Source organism: Pistacia vera, unplaced genomic scaffold (assembly GCF_008641045.1).
Source record: "Pistacia vera cultivar Batoury unplaced genomic scaffold, PisVer_v2 Contig347, whole genome shotgun sequence".
NCBI classification, from domain to species: Eukaryota; Viridiplantae; Streptophyta; class Magnoliopsida; order Sapindales; family Anacardiaceae; genus Pistacia; species Pistacia vera.
Window position 1 is genome coordinate 1067648 of NW_022196165.1, and position 15444 is coordinate 1083091.

Consider the following 15444-nt stretch of genomic DNA (forward strand, 5'->3'; position numbering starts at 1 on the left):
ATTCCCGTGCTATTTTATGAATTCATTTAATTTTTCTACTGTAAATCATTTTGGTAATTTAAGGCTAAGAGTTCTTATGCATTCATTTTTTTTTTTTTTTAACTTAAACAACGAACAATTTTTTATAAAATCACTGAAATTCTTTATGAATTGTTAATGTCAATTTTATAATTTTTTTAAAATAAATTTGGTCAAATAAACTTACCGATTGACCCTTAATTTCCAAATTAAATCATTGAAAATCTTAATGTTAGTAGTCGGCAACTAGTTTTCTTATAAAGTCGGCAACTCTTATTCATTTGTTTATTGTAGTATTATCATCTACTAAATGTCAATAAAAGGTCACAGCTATTTCTCTCAAAATTAAATAATTTCATGAACAAACCAACACGGCAAGTTCAACTCTCTCTAATTGCTTTATATAATTGAATTTTTTGCCACGATTTTCACACTTAAAATAAGTTTGAGAATGAGATGACACCTTCTAGATATTTGACACCTTGTAAAAGCTATCTTTACTCAAAAAAAAATCTCATAGTCTACCTTTTAAATATATAGGATAGTAAATTATACGTGTCAAGATTTTAACCTCAATTATTAAAATTAAATTAGGGTTATAATACCGTAACTTAATCCATTGGTGCTACATGAATTATTGAATCAAAATTGTTAGAGTCTTACACCGACTAAGTACATTAAAGTCTACTTGTTTATAAAAGGTAATAACCCTCTCATTCAATAAGACTTTATTGAGTGAGGAGTCAGATTCACCTCAAATTATATCATAGTATCAGAGTTAAGTCCACTTGAGCTAAGTGATTGACCAACGAATGAGGAGTTAAAGTCAGCAACTATTGAGTGTTTAACCAACGAGTGAGAAGTTAGAGTCAACAACTACCTTTATCAACAAGCATAACTCACATATGGACTTAATCAAGTCTTACATTGACTAAACATGCTCAAATCTATTGGTTTATAAAAGAGGATAATTTTCAAATTTAATAAGACCTTATTAGATTTGGAATCAAACTCACCTTAAATTCTATAAAAAAAATTAATTAATAACGAATAAATAATGTTAATAAAGTAAATTGAAAAACTAGTTCTTGTATGGTAACCCATTGTATAAAACAATGCTAATTAAAAGGAGAATTATATTTTGTGGTGTTAGAAGTCTTTAGAAAACTTAGAGTTCATCCTAACTAGGACAACACTTTGAAAGGATCGAGAAAGAATTATCAGCTTTCTGGAAAAGCAAGTTGTTTGGAAAGTGTCAAAAACCAAGTGGAAATCCAATAACTAAAGCTGGGAGATACAAAATGTCAAAGTACTTCGTGAAGAGCGAAAGTTAACAATCATATCTAGGAGACTACCATGTCAAAGGCTATTAATTTATTTATTATGCATATAAAATATAAGTAATTTTTCTTCATGGTCAAGTGTGTACAATGATCAAGTCATCAGCACTGGACGAAGTTTGAATTTGATTAAATCAACGATTTGATGGAGACTTGTGGGGGAGATTCAAAGTGTCTGATTAGGTCGAAGTTATGACTTAAATTTCTTAAATGGTTGATGTTGAAGGACACTTTGTGGAGATTGTGTCAAATTTTCAGGCGACAACATGGTCAAGACTCAAACAGAGCCCATGTCAAATCAAAAGGAGATGCATGGACAAAATTTAAAAAGAAATAACTACTATTGAGGTCAGAAAACTCAAAATTAGAGCTAGAAGGAAACTTACATATGTAGAGCAGGAACGTGGTCAGAATTTGTAGTCAATGGTCAAGATATAAACTTTAAATGAAGCCTCAAATCTTATAATTTAGGCTTTTCAAACAATTTATACCAACTCAATAAAATTTAATTTAAAAACCGATGAAAACTCTTCAAATCCAACTCCAACTATCAAGCAATTAACATATATATCAAAATTAAACTAAATTTTACTATTTCTACAATTTAGGGTTTCATCAATTCTTTAACTCATTCAAAATTAACTCAATAACTAATCAAAATTTATCAAACCCAACTTAAAACAGTAACTAATTAACCCTCAACATAAATAAGATTAAATCAAAACCCAAATCAAAATCTAGGAATTTAATCTTCTAATATCAAACTCATTTATTAAATTCATAACTCATGATTTTTCATCAATTAAGAAAGCTAAAAGAACATATTTTTGAGCCAAAAAGTAAATAAATAAAATAAGCATCATCTTATCTTGTAACCTCCAAAGGAGTAGTATTTCATGAGTAATTCAATCAAAGGAAGAAGAAAGCATGAGAGAAAATGAGGGAAATGAAGAAGAAAGAAAAGGTAAAAAAGTGTTAATACAAATTTTTGTGGGGTTAATATGAATTTAAGTAGGGTCAAAATTGTAAATTCCATAATATATAAAGCATTTTTAAATTTTTTTTTTTTTTTCAAAAGTTGAATGGGTTGGGTTGAACCCATAAGTGTGGGTATGGCTACATCCCTAATGGAGAGGTTAGGTTAACGACCCTAGCATCAAATTCTAGGCAAGGCCACTGTGTAGGAAATTATTTGTCAGTTAGAAATATTATTTCTTAAGGTAGATAAAGTTTCAGCAATGTCTTTCATTTTGAGAAAGTTATCAATAAATAATTGAAACATTTTCAAGATATTGTTTTTAGATTTGTCTCTACCCGCCCCAAATGGTGGAATTCAGAGTACATCCCTTTTAATTCGAGCTCATAACTTTATCTTTAGAAATGAATTAAGAGTACCAATTGAATTAGTGATATCTAGCATCCAAAGGGGGTGAATGATGCTTGCATGAAGACCGAAACAAACCCTTGTGGGCTTGGACCTAAAGTGGACAATATCTTGACAATCAATGGAGTGTTTCAATAAAGATCCTTGGATAGATGTTTAACTAGCATCCAAAGAGGAGTGAATTATGGCATCCCACACTTGGGAAAGAGAAGTAAAGGATGGTTAAATATTATGTAAGCTTCGAAGCTATCGAGATGTGTTTTGGATTAATGAAGTTTGTATGAAGTGCAAAATCAAACTCTTGCGGGCTTGGTCCTAAAACAGACTGTTAAGATTGTAATCTAAAATCTAGATGAGATTATGAGAATAAACAACCAATTATAACAGAATGAACAATGGATTTAAAACATACTTCAATGAAAATAAGAGACACAACGATATATAGAGGTTCGGCACTCAAGGCCTACATCCACTCTCTAAGACAAAGAAGGATTTCATTCATTCACCAAGGTTAATTGATTACACAGTATAGGTCAACCTCAATATAAAACAATCAAGAAAAATCACCTCTGAAACCCTAGCCCCCCTTGTTTTTCCCTCTACCCTTTGTAAACCCAAGAGTAAGAATTTATACAAGAGAGATAACCCCTTTAATCAGCCTCCACCTGGATTTATATTCCCTTCCAGCCATGAGATGATAATCACACTCAATCTTGCCATTCATTTTTATCACCATGAACCAAGAGATGAAGAAATGGATAGTGTTCTTTTAGTTGAGCAAATGACATGAAGCAAAACAAAATAGAAGTGGTCCTCCCATTCAAAACGGTGTCACTTCTCATATTTGGGTTTCTTTGACTTTTTAACACTGCTGATGTGGCAAAGCATGTGCCACATCACCATAATTCTCCACCTTGGCACTTGCTTTGACTACCCTTCTTTGCCTTGAAAATTTTATCATCCTCATTCAACTTTCAAAAGGCTCATACAGAGCCTGTGTTTGTCAGTAACAACTGGCTTTGTGAGCATATCTTCTGGATTATTAGAACCAGTTATCTTTGCAATCTTGATTTCTCCTTTTTCAATTAATTCCCTGATGAAGTGAAGATGCACATTAATATGCTTAGTCCGTTCATGAAAAACTTGGTTTTTACACAAGTGAATAGCACTCTAACTATCACTGTGTATCACCACCATCCTTTGAACTATCCCCAGTTCACTCACTAAGCCTTTCAACCATATTGCTTCTTTTGCAGCTTCAGTAATAGCCACATATTCTGATTCAGTAGAGGATAAAGTAACCATGAGTTTGAGCTTTGATTTCCAACTTACCAAATTTCCTCAAATTGAGAAAGCAAAACCAGTTGTGGACTTTCTTTTGTCAGCATCTCCAGCATAATCAGCATCCACATAACCATCAACACAATTCTGAATCATTTGGCTTCTCTTGTATTCAATATCCACAGAGCTTGATCCCTTCACATACCTCAAAATCCATTTCAAAGCAGACCAGTGGACTCTTCCAAGATTACTCATGAATCTACTTACCAAACTTACTGCATAGGCTAAGTCTAGCCTTGAACATATCAAAAGGTACATAAGGCTTCCCAAAGCATTTGCATATGGTACTAAAGACATTCCAAGTTTCTTTTCTTCTGTCTGTGGACTTTGATCATGTGACAACTTGAAATGTTGTCCCAAAGGTGTTTGAACAGGTTTGCACTCCTTCATATTGAACTTTTGTAAAACCTTCTCAGCATATTCTTGCTGAGACAACTTTAAATTGTCATTAGCTCGATCTCTAACAATTAACATGCCTAGAATCTTTCGTACTTGGCCTAGCTCCTTCATTTCAAACTTGGTATTTAGCATATTCTTCAATCGAGTTAGCTCACATTTGTCATGGCAAGCAATGAGCATATCATCAACATACAAAAACAGAAAAATATGAGTCATATTTGAAATCTTTTTATAATAAAAACAACTATCAAATTTGCTTCTAAAAAAGCCAATTTCAAGCATATAAGAATCAAACTTTCTATACCACTGACGAGGTGATTGTTTCAAGCCATACAATGATTTCTTAAGTAAACAAATTTTACCTTCTAAACCTTTTTCCTCATACCCTTTAGGTTGCTACATTAGAATTCTTTCTTCCAAATCACGATGGAGAAAAGTTGTTTTTACATCCAACTGTTCCAGCTCTAGATTGAATTGAACCACTAATGATAACAACACTTTGATTGTAGAATGTTTGACTATAGGAGAGAAAATCTCATTGTAGTCAATCCCCTCAACTTGAGTAAACCCCTGTGCTACTAAACGAGCCTTGAATCTTAGAGGTTCTGATGAGGTTATTCCTGGTTTCCTTTTGAAGATCCACTTGCAATGAACAACTTTACCATTCTTGGGTTTATCAACCAGTGTCCAAGTCTCATTTTTCATCAAAGAATTGTATTCTTCATTTATAGCCCTTTTCCATTGTAACTTGTCAACACCAGTCATAGCTTCTTGAACTTCTTCAACTTGCAAAGCATATGCAACTAAATCTACATATCCAAGTCTCTTTGGAGGTCTTATTACCATTCTAACATGATCCCTGGCCAAATGATAATCTTCCAAGTCTAAATCATGTTCCATTTGTTCATCTTCAAGATTGCCAATTGGTTCATCTTCTGTCTGATCATTCTGAATTTCAGTATCATTAGCTCCACCTTGATTTGAATTCTGTCCAAATTGAAAATTTGGAAGTTCAAGCTGTAGATTCTCAATCTCAGATGACATTCTTTTTGAATTATCAACTTCTTTACCAAGTCCTAGTAGGACATCTTTTTTGAATACCACATCTTTGCTTATAATGCATTTTCTAGCTTCCAAGTTCCAGAGTTTGTAGCCTTTAACACCTTCTAGATATCCCAAGAAAACACATTTTACTGCCCTTGGTTTTAGCTTATCATCCTTGACATGGACGTAAGCTAAACAACCAAAAACTCTTAGATTGTCAAAGTTGATTGAGTGGCCAGTCCACTTCTCCATAGGCACTTTGAAATCTATTGCTGAGGATGAAGTCCTATTAATGAGATAGATTGCAGTGTGTACTGCCTCTACCCAGAACTTCACAGGTAATTTTGTACTTGACAACATTCTTACTTTTTTTCTAAAATGGTCTTATTCATCCATTCACATAGGCCATTTTGCTAGGGAGTGTTCCTCACTGTTTTGTGCCTCACAATACCATGTAACTTGCAGAAACTATTGAACTCCTCATTCACAAACTCCAAGCCATTATCAGCTCTTAACTTCTTTAATTTCGTTCCAATTTGAGTCCCCACCATAGTCTTCCACCCTTTAAACTTAAGAAATGCTTCATCTGTGGTCTTCAAAAAACAAACCCAAACATGTCTTGAGAAGTCATCCACAAAACTGATGAAAGATTTGCATCCTCCTAAAGAGTAATGTCTAGAAGGTCCCCAAACATCAAAGTGAACATAATCAACTAGAGCTCTTGAGTAATGTTGTCCAGCACTAAACCTCACCCTGCTCATCTTACCATATACATAATGATCACAAAATGGAAGTTCGTCAATCTTGTCTCCACAAAGTAGATTTTGCTTGCTAAGTTTTGTTAGTCCCCTTTCACTTACATGAGCTAGTCTTTGGTGCCAAACCATGCTTCTATCTTGAACTTCTAGAGAGCCTATAGTAATTGACCCATTTGCAACTCCCTCATTCAACACATACAAGCCATTTTTCTTCTCAGCCTTTATAAGCACTAGAGAACCGTTCATCACCTTTATACTACCATTAGTAGCTTTGTAACTAAAGCCATTTGCATCAAGAGTTCCAAGTGAGATTAAATTTCTTTTAAGATCAGGGATTTATCTAACATTGGTAAGCACCTTAGTCAGACCATCATGAAGTGTTATTCTAACATTTCCTATTCCCTTTACCTAACACATAGCATTGTTTCCCATCAACACCTTCCCACCATCTACCTACTGAAAAGCGTTAAACCAATTCCTATTTGATGTCATATGAAAAGTACAACCTGTATCTAAAATCCATTCCTCACTTGTTTTTCCCTTAGAGACTATTAAAATCTCAAAAACTGTCATAACCATCAGCAACTACATTTGCACCACCCCCTCCCTTTTCCTTCTCTGATTTCTTTTTGTTTCTTCTCTCAGGGCAATCACACTTAAAATGCCCCTCTTTATGACAAAAGAAGCATTTTCGAGCACTAGACTTAGACTTAGATCTTTGTCTACCCTGATTGTGTGCCTCTTTTTTTCTAATGTTTCTTTTTAGATCTTTCCTTAACATTTAAACCTTCTCCATCTCCACTAGACTTATCCTTTGATTTGTTTTTAGAATCTTTTGCAGAAATTGCCCCTGTTACTTCCTCTAATCTCAAAGTTTGTCTTCCATGCTTCAAAGTATCCACAAAGTTAGAGTATGATTTAGGCAAAGAATTTAACAATAACATAGTTGATCTTCATCAATAATCTCAACATATATACTCTCTAAGTCCTATACTAATTTCAAGAAATCATCCATATTATTTGATAAATATTTCCACTCATCCATTTGAAAACCAAATAATTTTCTGTTTTAAATAAAGCCTGTTAGGAACTACTTTAGACAAATAAAGAGAGTCTAACTTACTCCAAATCTCAGCGGCTGTCTTCTCCTTCTTGATTTCCCAAAGAACTTTATCACCTAGCCCAAGAATCAAGGAACTATTTGCTTTATCCAGCATCTCCCTCTTCTCAACTGCTAGCATGGATGTTGGAAGCTCTGATTCATCTTTCAAAGCAAAAGCCAAGCCTTCTTTTACCAATGCAGGCTCCATCTTCATTTTCCAAAGCCCAAAATCACTGGTACCTGTAAATTTCTCCAACTCAAATTTAGTAGACATGATTTTAGATTAAAAACACCTTCAACCTGGCTCTGATACCAATTGTTAGGGTTATAATCTAAAATCTAAATGAGAATAAACAACCAACTACAACATAATGAACAATGGATTTAAAACAGACTTCAATGAAAATAAGAGACACAACGATATATATTGGTTCGGCACTCAAGGCTTACATCCACTCTCCAAGACAAAGAAGGATTTCATTCATTCACCAAGGTTAATTGATTATAGAGTATAGGTTAACCTCAATATAAAACAATCAAGAAAAATCACCTCTAAAACCTAGCCTCCCTTGTTTTTCCCTCTACCCTTTGTAAACCCAAGAGTAAGAATTTATACAAGAGAGATAACCCCTTTAATCAGCCTCCACCTGGATTTATATTCCCTTCTAGCCATGAGATGATAATCACACTCAATCTTGCCATTCATTTTTATCGCCATGAGCAAAAAGATGAAGAAATGGAGAGTGTTCTTTTAGTTGAGCAAATGACACGAAGCAAAACAAAATAGAAGTGGTCCTCCCATTCAAAACGGTGTCACTTCTCATATTTGGGTTTCTTTGACTTTTCAACATTGCTGATGTGGCAAAGCATGTGCCACATCACCACACATAAAATATTTTAACAATGGATCGGACTATTTCTATAATGATCCTCAGTAGATGTTTAAGATGCACCACAAAAAACCTGATCTCAATGGAGGGGACTACTAGGAAAGCCCTACGGTTGAAGTGAGGTTGAAGGTTGTTAAGCAGAATGTAGCAAAAGCAGTTTTTAGAATGGTCTAGGATTTCTAGTTTTTAGTTTTCTATAGGAACCAAAGTGTTGCATTTAGAAGTCAGTCTGGAGGACTAAAATGTAAAAAGTAAAAAGTAAAAAGTAAAAGCAATACTGTCCGTTTTGGCTTTGCTACAATTATATTATAAACATCCCACTCAACTTCTTCATTCTTTATTTTGGGTTGTAACAACTGTTTCTGTTTTTTAGTTAGTAAAATTTATTTCTTCAATTTGCTTAGCTTTTCTTCGAATCTGGAAACTTCTTTGAAGTCTTTTGCATTAGCTTGCTAGTATGTCTCTGCATGACACTTCAGCTTTTGGAAACACAGTAGTTACCACTACATCAGTTTTAGAAGCTAGAAATCTAACTTCACAACCTGCCTCTGCACATATTTCATCTCCTAGACATGTTGCCACTCCACAAACTTTGAATGATCAAACTTGGTATGTAGACTCATGAGCTACCAATCATATGACTGTTGACGAAAGCAATTTCTTGTTCAAATCCAATTACCTAGGAGATTCTCAAGTGTAGGTTGGTAGCGAATAATCGGTCCCCATCACTCATATAGGTGTGTCGTTTATAACCTATCATACTTCTCATAGGTTGTTGCATTTGAAGAATATGTTATGTGTGCCTCAAATAGCTAAAAATTTGCTTAGTATTTCTCAAATAATCAAAGATAATAATGTAATTGTAGAATTTCATTTCGAACATTGTCTTATGAAGGACAAAGTTACTAGAGTTGTTTTTGTTTAAGGCAGTCTCAAATTATACTGAAGGTTGCTCTTCCAAGTTCTTCACTTCTTGGTGTTAAATAACTTGACTTTGCACCTCAGCTTGCGTATGCTCATCTTCATGAATTAGCTTCTCCTAACAATAATAAAACCTGATCTAGTTTGAGCTCAATCCCAAGTAATTTAGATTAAGTAGTTGATGATCATCTATGTAGGAAGAATAAGCCATCTGATGTAAAGGCCAACTGCACTATGCTATGGTATGTTAGATTAGATCATCCTCATGTAAAAACTTTGCAGATTGTAATGAATAAACTGCTTGTATCTGGTTCTGTTGCTGAAAATAAAGTACTATTTTGTGAAGATTGTCAATTTGGCAAAATGCAACAATCCTCTTTTCCCATTTCTGATTCAAAAACCAAAGCACCACTTGAGTTAGTTTACTCTGATTTATGGGGCGCTGCACTTGTTATTTCTTCTGAAGGTTACAAATATTATATAGTTTTTGTGGATGGATTTAGTAGATATATATGGATTTATCCATTAAAATTGAAGTCTAAGGCTTATGGAGTATTTACTTAGTTTCATTGTCTTGTGAAAAGATAGTTGAATGCTAAACTTAAGGTTCTACATACTGATTAGGGTGGTGAGTTCAAACCTTTCTCTAGTTATCTACAATAACATGGTATTTCATTTAGGCACCCTTGTCCTTACTTACATCAACAGAATGGTAGAGTGGAAACAAAACATAGACCAATTACAAAGTTTGGATGGCTTTGTTAGCTCATGCTCGAATGCCCCTGTGTTTGTGGTGGCAGGCTTTTACAGTAGATTTGTTAAATAGATTGCCTTCAGTTCCTATAAGGTATACATTTCCATTCTAGAAATTGTTTGATCAAGACCATAATTATAGTGAGCTTAGAGTATTTGGTTGTTGTTGCTATCCTTACATTAGGCCTTATTAAAAACATAAATTGTCCTATCACATTGAAAAATATGTATTTCTTAGGTACAATCCTGCACGTAAATGCTACAAATGGCTTTCTTCGTCTGGTAAGTTATACATTGTCAACCAAGAAAAATTTAATGAGATTGATTTTCCTTTTAAGAATGGCTTTCATTGATCTTCTTTCAGGGGTACTAAATCTGCAAGCTTAATAATACACACTGATGGAGCTACTTCTTGAAGAATACCTCACTGCTCAAAGGTTTCCACTAATTCTATTCTAGCTCCTGATTTTGATCCTACTTATTCTTGTAAAATGCAGGGCACTTCTCAAAATTTGGGATCAATTTTGGCCACTACAGATACTCCTGCTCTTACTTCTGATTCTAGTTATTCTCATAAAATGCAAGACACTTCTCTAAATTCTAGATCACAGTTGGCCACTGATGATACTCAAGTCTTTATTTCTACCTCTCAAAATGCTACTACACAATTGGAAGGACCATTAAGTCCAATTGCAACTTCTTCTACTAATATGTATGTTGACGCAATGCAAAGTGTGCATAGAGGTAGTTTTGCCATCTCACAACTTGCTGCAGTTTAGAATATTCATCCCATGATTAATAGGTCTAAAAGTAAGCTTCAAAATTTAGAAGTTCGCTCTTATCTTTCTGCTCATCATCTCTCATCTGAACATAAAACTAGTTCAGAAACATTACTAGTTTTAGAATGGAAAGCAGCCATAGAAGATGAGTATCAGGCGCTCATGAGAAACCAAACTTGGGAGTTAGTTCCTATGCACCAAGAATGAATATAGTTGGTTGTAAGTGGGAGTTCAAGACAAAACTTAATTCTGATGGCTCTATTCAAAAATAAAAAGATAAATTGGTGGCCAAATGATTCCAACAAACACCAAGCCTAAACTACTTTGATACCTTCTCACCTGTTACTAAAGCAACCACTATAAGAATCATGTTCTCTCTTATAATGCATAACAACTAGGACATCCAGCAAATTGACATCAACAATGCATGTCTAAATGGAAAGTTAACTGAGAATGTATTATGGTACAACTTGAGGGTTTTTTTAACTTGTCTGAACCTCTACATGTTTGCAAGTTAAAGAAGGCACTAAATGGTTTACAACAAGCTCCCAAAGCCTGGTTTGGTAAACTCAAAATTGTCTTGCTTAAGTGATGTCAACTTGTTTCACTTCAAGAAATGAGGTCAAGTAATCTATTTCCTTGCATATGTGGATGATATTTTACTTATAGGAAATGGTTCTTAATTAATTTCTTAGATTGTGGCTAATGTGAACAACAAATTTGCTCTCAAAACCTTAGGGGTATTGCATTATTTTCTTGGCTTTGAAGTTCAAAGAGATGCTTTAGGCTTGCTTCTTACTCAAACCAAATATGCTCAAGAATTACTCCACAAAGCTGGCATGTCAAATTCCAAGCCTTGAAATACACCTATGGCAGTTGGAATCAAGCTTAGTAAAGAAGACAGTGAACCATTTGATTACTCTACTTTATACAGAAGAATTATTGAAGGATTACAATATCTTACTTTGTCAAGGCCTGATTTAGCTTTTACAATCACTAAGCTAAGTCAATTTCTTCAAGCTCAAAATGTTGCTCATAGAAAAACTCAACATTTTATCCTTGAAAGGTATCCTGATGTAGATTGGGCCAATGATGTTAGTGATAGGAAATCAATGAGTGGCTATAACATTTTTCTTGGGTGGAATCTAGTCCAATGGAGCTTTGGAAAGCAAAATGTTGTTTCCTTATCTTCAACAAAGACTGAGTATAGGTCACTAAGTCAAGCTGCAACTGAGTTAGTTTAGCTCCAGACCTGTTTCAAGAACTTGGAATTGAAGTCAAGGACATTTTTGTTTTGTAGAGTAACAACATGAGTGCAAGAGCCATATCCTCTAATCTTGTATTTCATGCAAGAACCAAGCACATTGAAATAGATGTGCATTATGTCAGGGATTTAGTTGCTGAGAAAAAATTGACTATACAATATGTAGCTACTGAATATTAGATAGCTAACATTCTAACCAAGGCTCTTCTTGGACATAGGTTTTGTTAATGTTTTTGTCACCTTATGATCCTGTTTGGAGTCTTGCACTATTTTTTCTTTTCTGCCATTGTAGGCACACTTGCTGAAGGTGAACACCTTCACAAATATGATCACTTTAGCATGTGTGTGTACACAATACTTTTGGTAGATATTTTCCCCTCAATCACACTTCACACACTCGTTTTACTTTTTGGACAATATTGTTCCTTGTCGATATTCTGTTTTGTTCTTTTACACTTGTCCACCTTTTATTTGCTGTGAGAGAAAAGGAATATTGCTTTTATCTGTGGTCCCAAATTTCTTGTACAAAAAGAAAAACACAAAAGTTGTTATTTAACTTTTTTGTCCCCCAACCCTAGATGCATTGATCTCTATATATTCACTCATTTCTGGCATTTTTCTTTAAGGAATCTGATTACATTTGTTTTCCTCTCTGAATATTCTTTGAGGTTCTCATTTTTTGTTAAGGTTTCTTACTATGATTTGATAGGTTTAGAATTACCATCCTCACTTGTCCTTATGTGAGATCTTTGGATGTTGTTTCCATTGTGACGAGAGCTTGTGTGTAAGTTGTTGTCCTGTCTTCATTGTTGAATCTTGAGAGGAGCTCTTCTTCAACATGATGGTGCTATGCTCGTGAAGCTTGTTGTGAGGACTTGAAGTTCAACCAAAGAAGATAGAGTTGTTGTGTAGAAAACATGAAGTATTGTACAACTTTGGTTATCTTGCTTTGTATTTGAACTTATAAGTATTTCATAGTGAATTTACTTCATCTGGACATGGTCCCATGGATATAGGCTTGATGCCGAACCATGTAAAAATGAGCGTGTTCTTTACTTGCTTTGATTTATGTTTTAATTAAGTTTCTCACAACTCATTTGCACTAAAAATTGAACAACCAACCCATTCCGCATAAGTTTTAAACACTTGGTAATCCTTTAAAACTTTCATTTGGTGTCAAAGTACATTCTGAAGAGTTATTTCAGTTGATCCTTGCTTGTTTTTAATATCTTTAATCTGAGTTTTTGCTTGTTTGTGCTGTCTTTCATTTCGTGTCTTGTTAAGCAGATATGCTCATTCTAATATGTGTGACCACATTTGTTGTCCTATCACTATGAGTTTTTTTGGTGAAGGTGGATCTACTCAGACCACCATTGTTGGAGGGAATTAGCTTTTCCTTCTAGAGACCTAGTGTAATGCCCACATGTAGGTACGTAATTTAATTTATGCTCTTATACCTTTAGTTGATTTTTTTGCTAAAGTTATTTTGAGAGAATGTGAAGAAAATGCCTTAAACTTGCATTAAGGGTAAAATGGTCTTTTCACTCAGAATTAGTTGAAAAAGTGGGGAGTGAAAAGAGGTAGAATTTCATGGAGAATGTATTAAAAATGAGGGCATTATGGTAATTGAATAAGGGACATAGATGGAATTTTAAAGAAAGTGCAAGGGCAAAATCGGAAAGTATGCATATTAATATGAGATACTAAGAGTTCAAGCAAAAAGACCCTATCATTCTCTATGCTCTCTCACGCCACTTCACTCTCAATTTCTCTCATCTCTTCATCAAAATTTCCAAGGATTTTAGAGGGCTTTTAGTTGGATTTTGGTAGAGATTTGATCCTAAGCACCCAAAGGTAAGAATTCTTGCAATAGATGTGAGATTAATTTTTAAAGTGTTGAATTCTTATAGTGTTTATGCTTAGGGTTTTAGAGAAAGAACAAGTCTACCAAAGAAAGAGAGATTCTAGTGGAATTACTCAAGCACAAGGTAAGTAAATCCTACCCTAAGTATGATTTAAGTTATGTTGTGTAGAGAACTTTCTTTATGCATATATATGTGTTATATGTAAAATTGTTGATGGATTTGGTGTTGAATAATGATTAGAACCTATCCATGAGAAGTTGTGTTGGTGTAGTTGTTATTTGATGAATGTTTGGATGAGATTTGGAAGAATCGAAGTGAAAATTTTGAATTGTGTATTTTGGGCAGATTTGGTGTTAATTATGGAGGAGTTTATTCCAAATTTTTGGTGGCCTAAAATAGAGATAGAAGTGTAGCCAAATTAGTGTTGATTTGTGCACATGAATTGTTTGATGAAATGCCAAATAGAAGTGCGTGTATGAGAATGATTATGTGTTACTTTGGGATGAGTTTGTAGATGGCAGAGAATGATAGTTTGCATTCCATAATGCATAATTGCATTTAAATATGTTGAATTTAGAAATAATTATAAGCATGAAACCATCAACATGCATACATATTCATAAGAGCATGAAAAGGCCCTAAAATATGTTAAAGAGAAAATAGAAAGAAGTGAGAATATTAAAGATATTCAAATCTGATTTTTTCTTAAAGAAGTGTAAAAAAAAAGATAAAAAGAAGAGAAGGTTGCTGCAATGGGGAGCCGTGAGTGACATAGTCCCACATGCATACCGCCTTTAGTGAGCGGCCTCAAAATTTAGAAAGAAGAATTGTATAGTCCGTTAGCAGTGTGTTTGGATGAGAACTGTACCCAGAATTAGAGAATTCACTCACAAGGCCAAGGCTCCAAATTCATGCCTCAACCAAGTCCGATCGGCAAGAATAGAAAGAAAGAAAGCAAGAATAGAAAGAAAGAATAGAAAAGAAAGAAAGAATAGAAAGAAAGACTAGAAAAGAAAGAAAGAAATAAAGAAAAAGAAACAGAATAAGAATAAGAAAAATAAAAAAGAAAATGCATAATCTATGCATTTGTGCATTTGCATAATGAATATGCATAATACTATGCTCATTATCGTGAGTAGTGAAAAATTAGAAAATTGAGAGAAAAATAGTGAGCAAAACAGAGAAAGAATGAGAAAGAACAGAGAAAGAATAGAGAATAATCGGGAAGTATGATGTACGGAAAAAAAATTCATCATTTAAGCAACGGAGAGAGAAGGGTAGCATATCAGGTTTACTTATTGAGTCATTAGTGCTCACCCCATTGTTTTTAATGTTTTGCAGGTAATAGATGAGTTATAGTTGCTCGGAACGTCACGCAGTGGAAGGGTTGGGTTACACTGTCAAGTTGCTACTTTTTAGAACATTTTGTAAATATTTGTATATAAAGAAAATTAAATATGGGCCCATACTTTATTACTCGTATATATATGTGTATTTTCTTATATATATATTTTTAATGAGTTTTATTGATTATTTTACGAGTATACTAGCTAGAAAGAAAGCATTACACCTAGGATGAACGCCTT

At 34.0% G+C, this 15444-nt stretch overlaps 1 protein-coding gene across 1 annotated transcript; it reads left to right on the top strand.

The window, feature by feature from the left end:
- The first annotated feature begins 11598 nt into the window (after window positions 1-11598).
- Window positions 11599-11973, top strand: LOC116139109 (uncharacterized mitochondrial protein AtMg00810-like). The gene has a single exon (XM_031424782.1). The coding sequence runs from the start codon at window positions 11599-11601 to the stop codon at window positions 11971-11973; it is 375 nt and encodes a 124-aa protein (XP_031280642.1).
- The last annotated feature ends 3471 nt before the right edge of the window (window positions 11974-15444 follow it).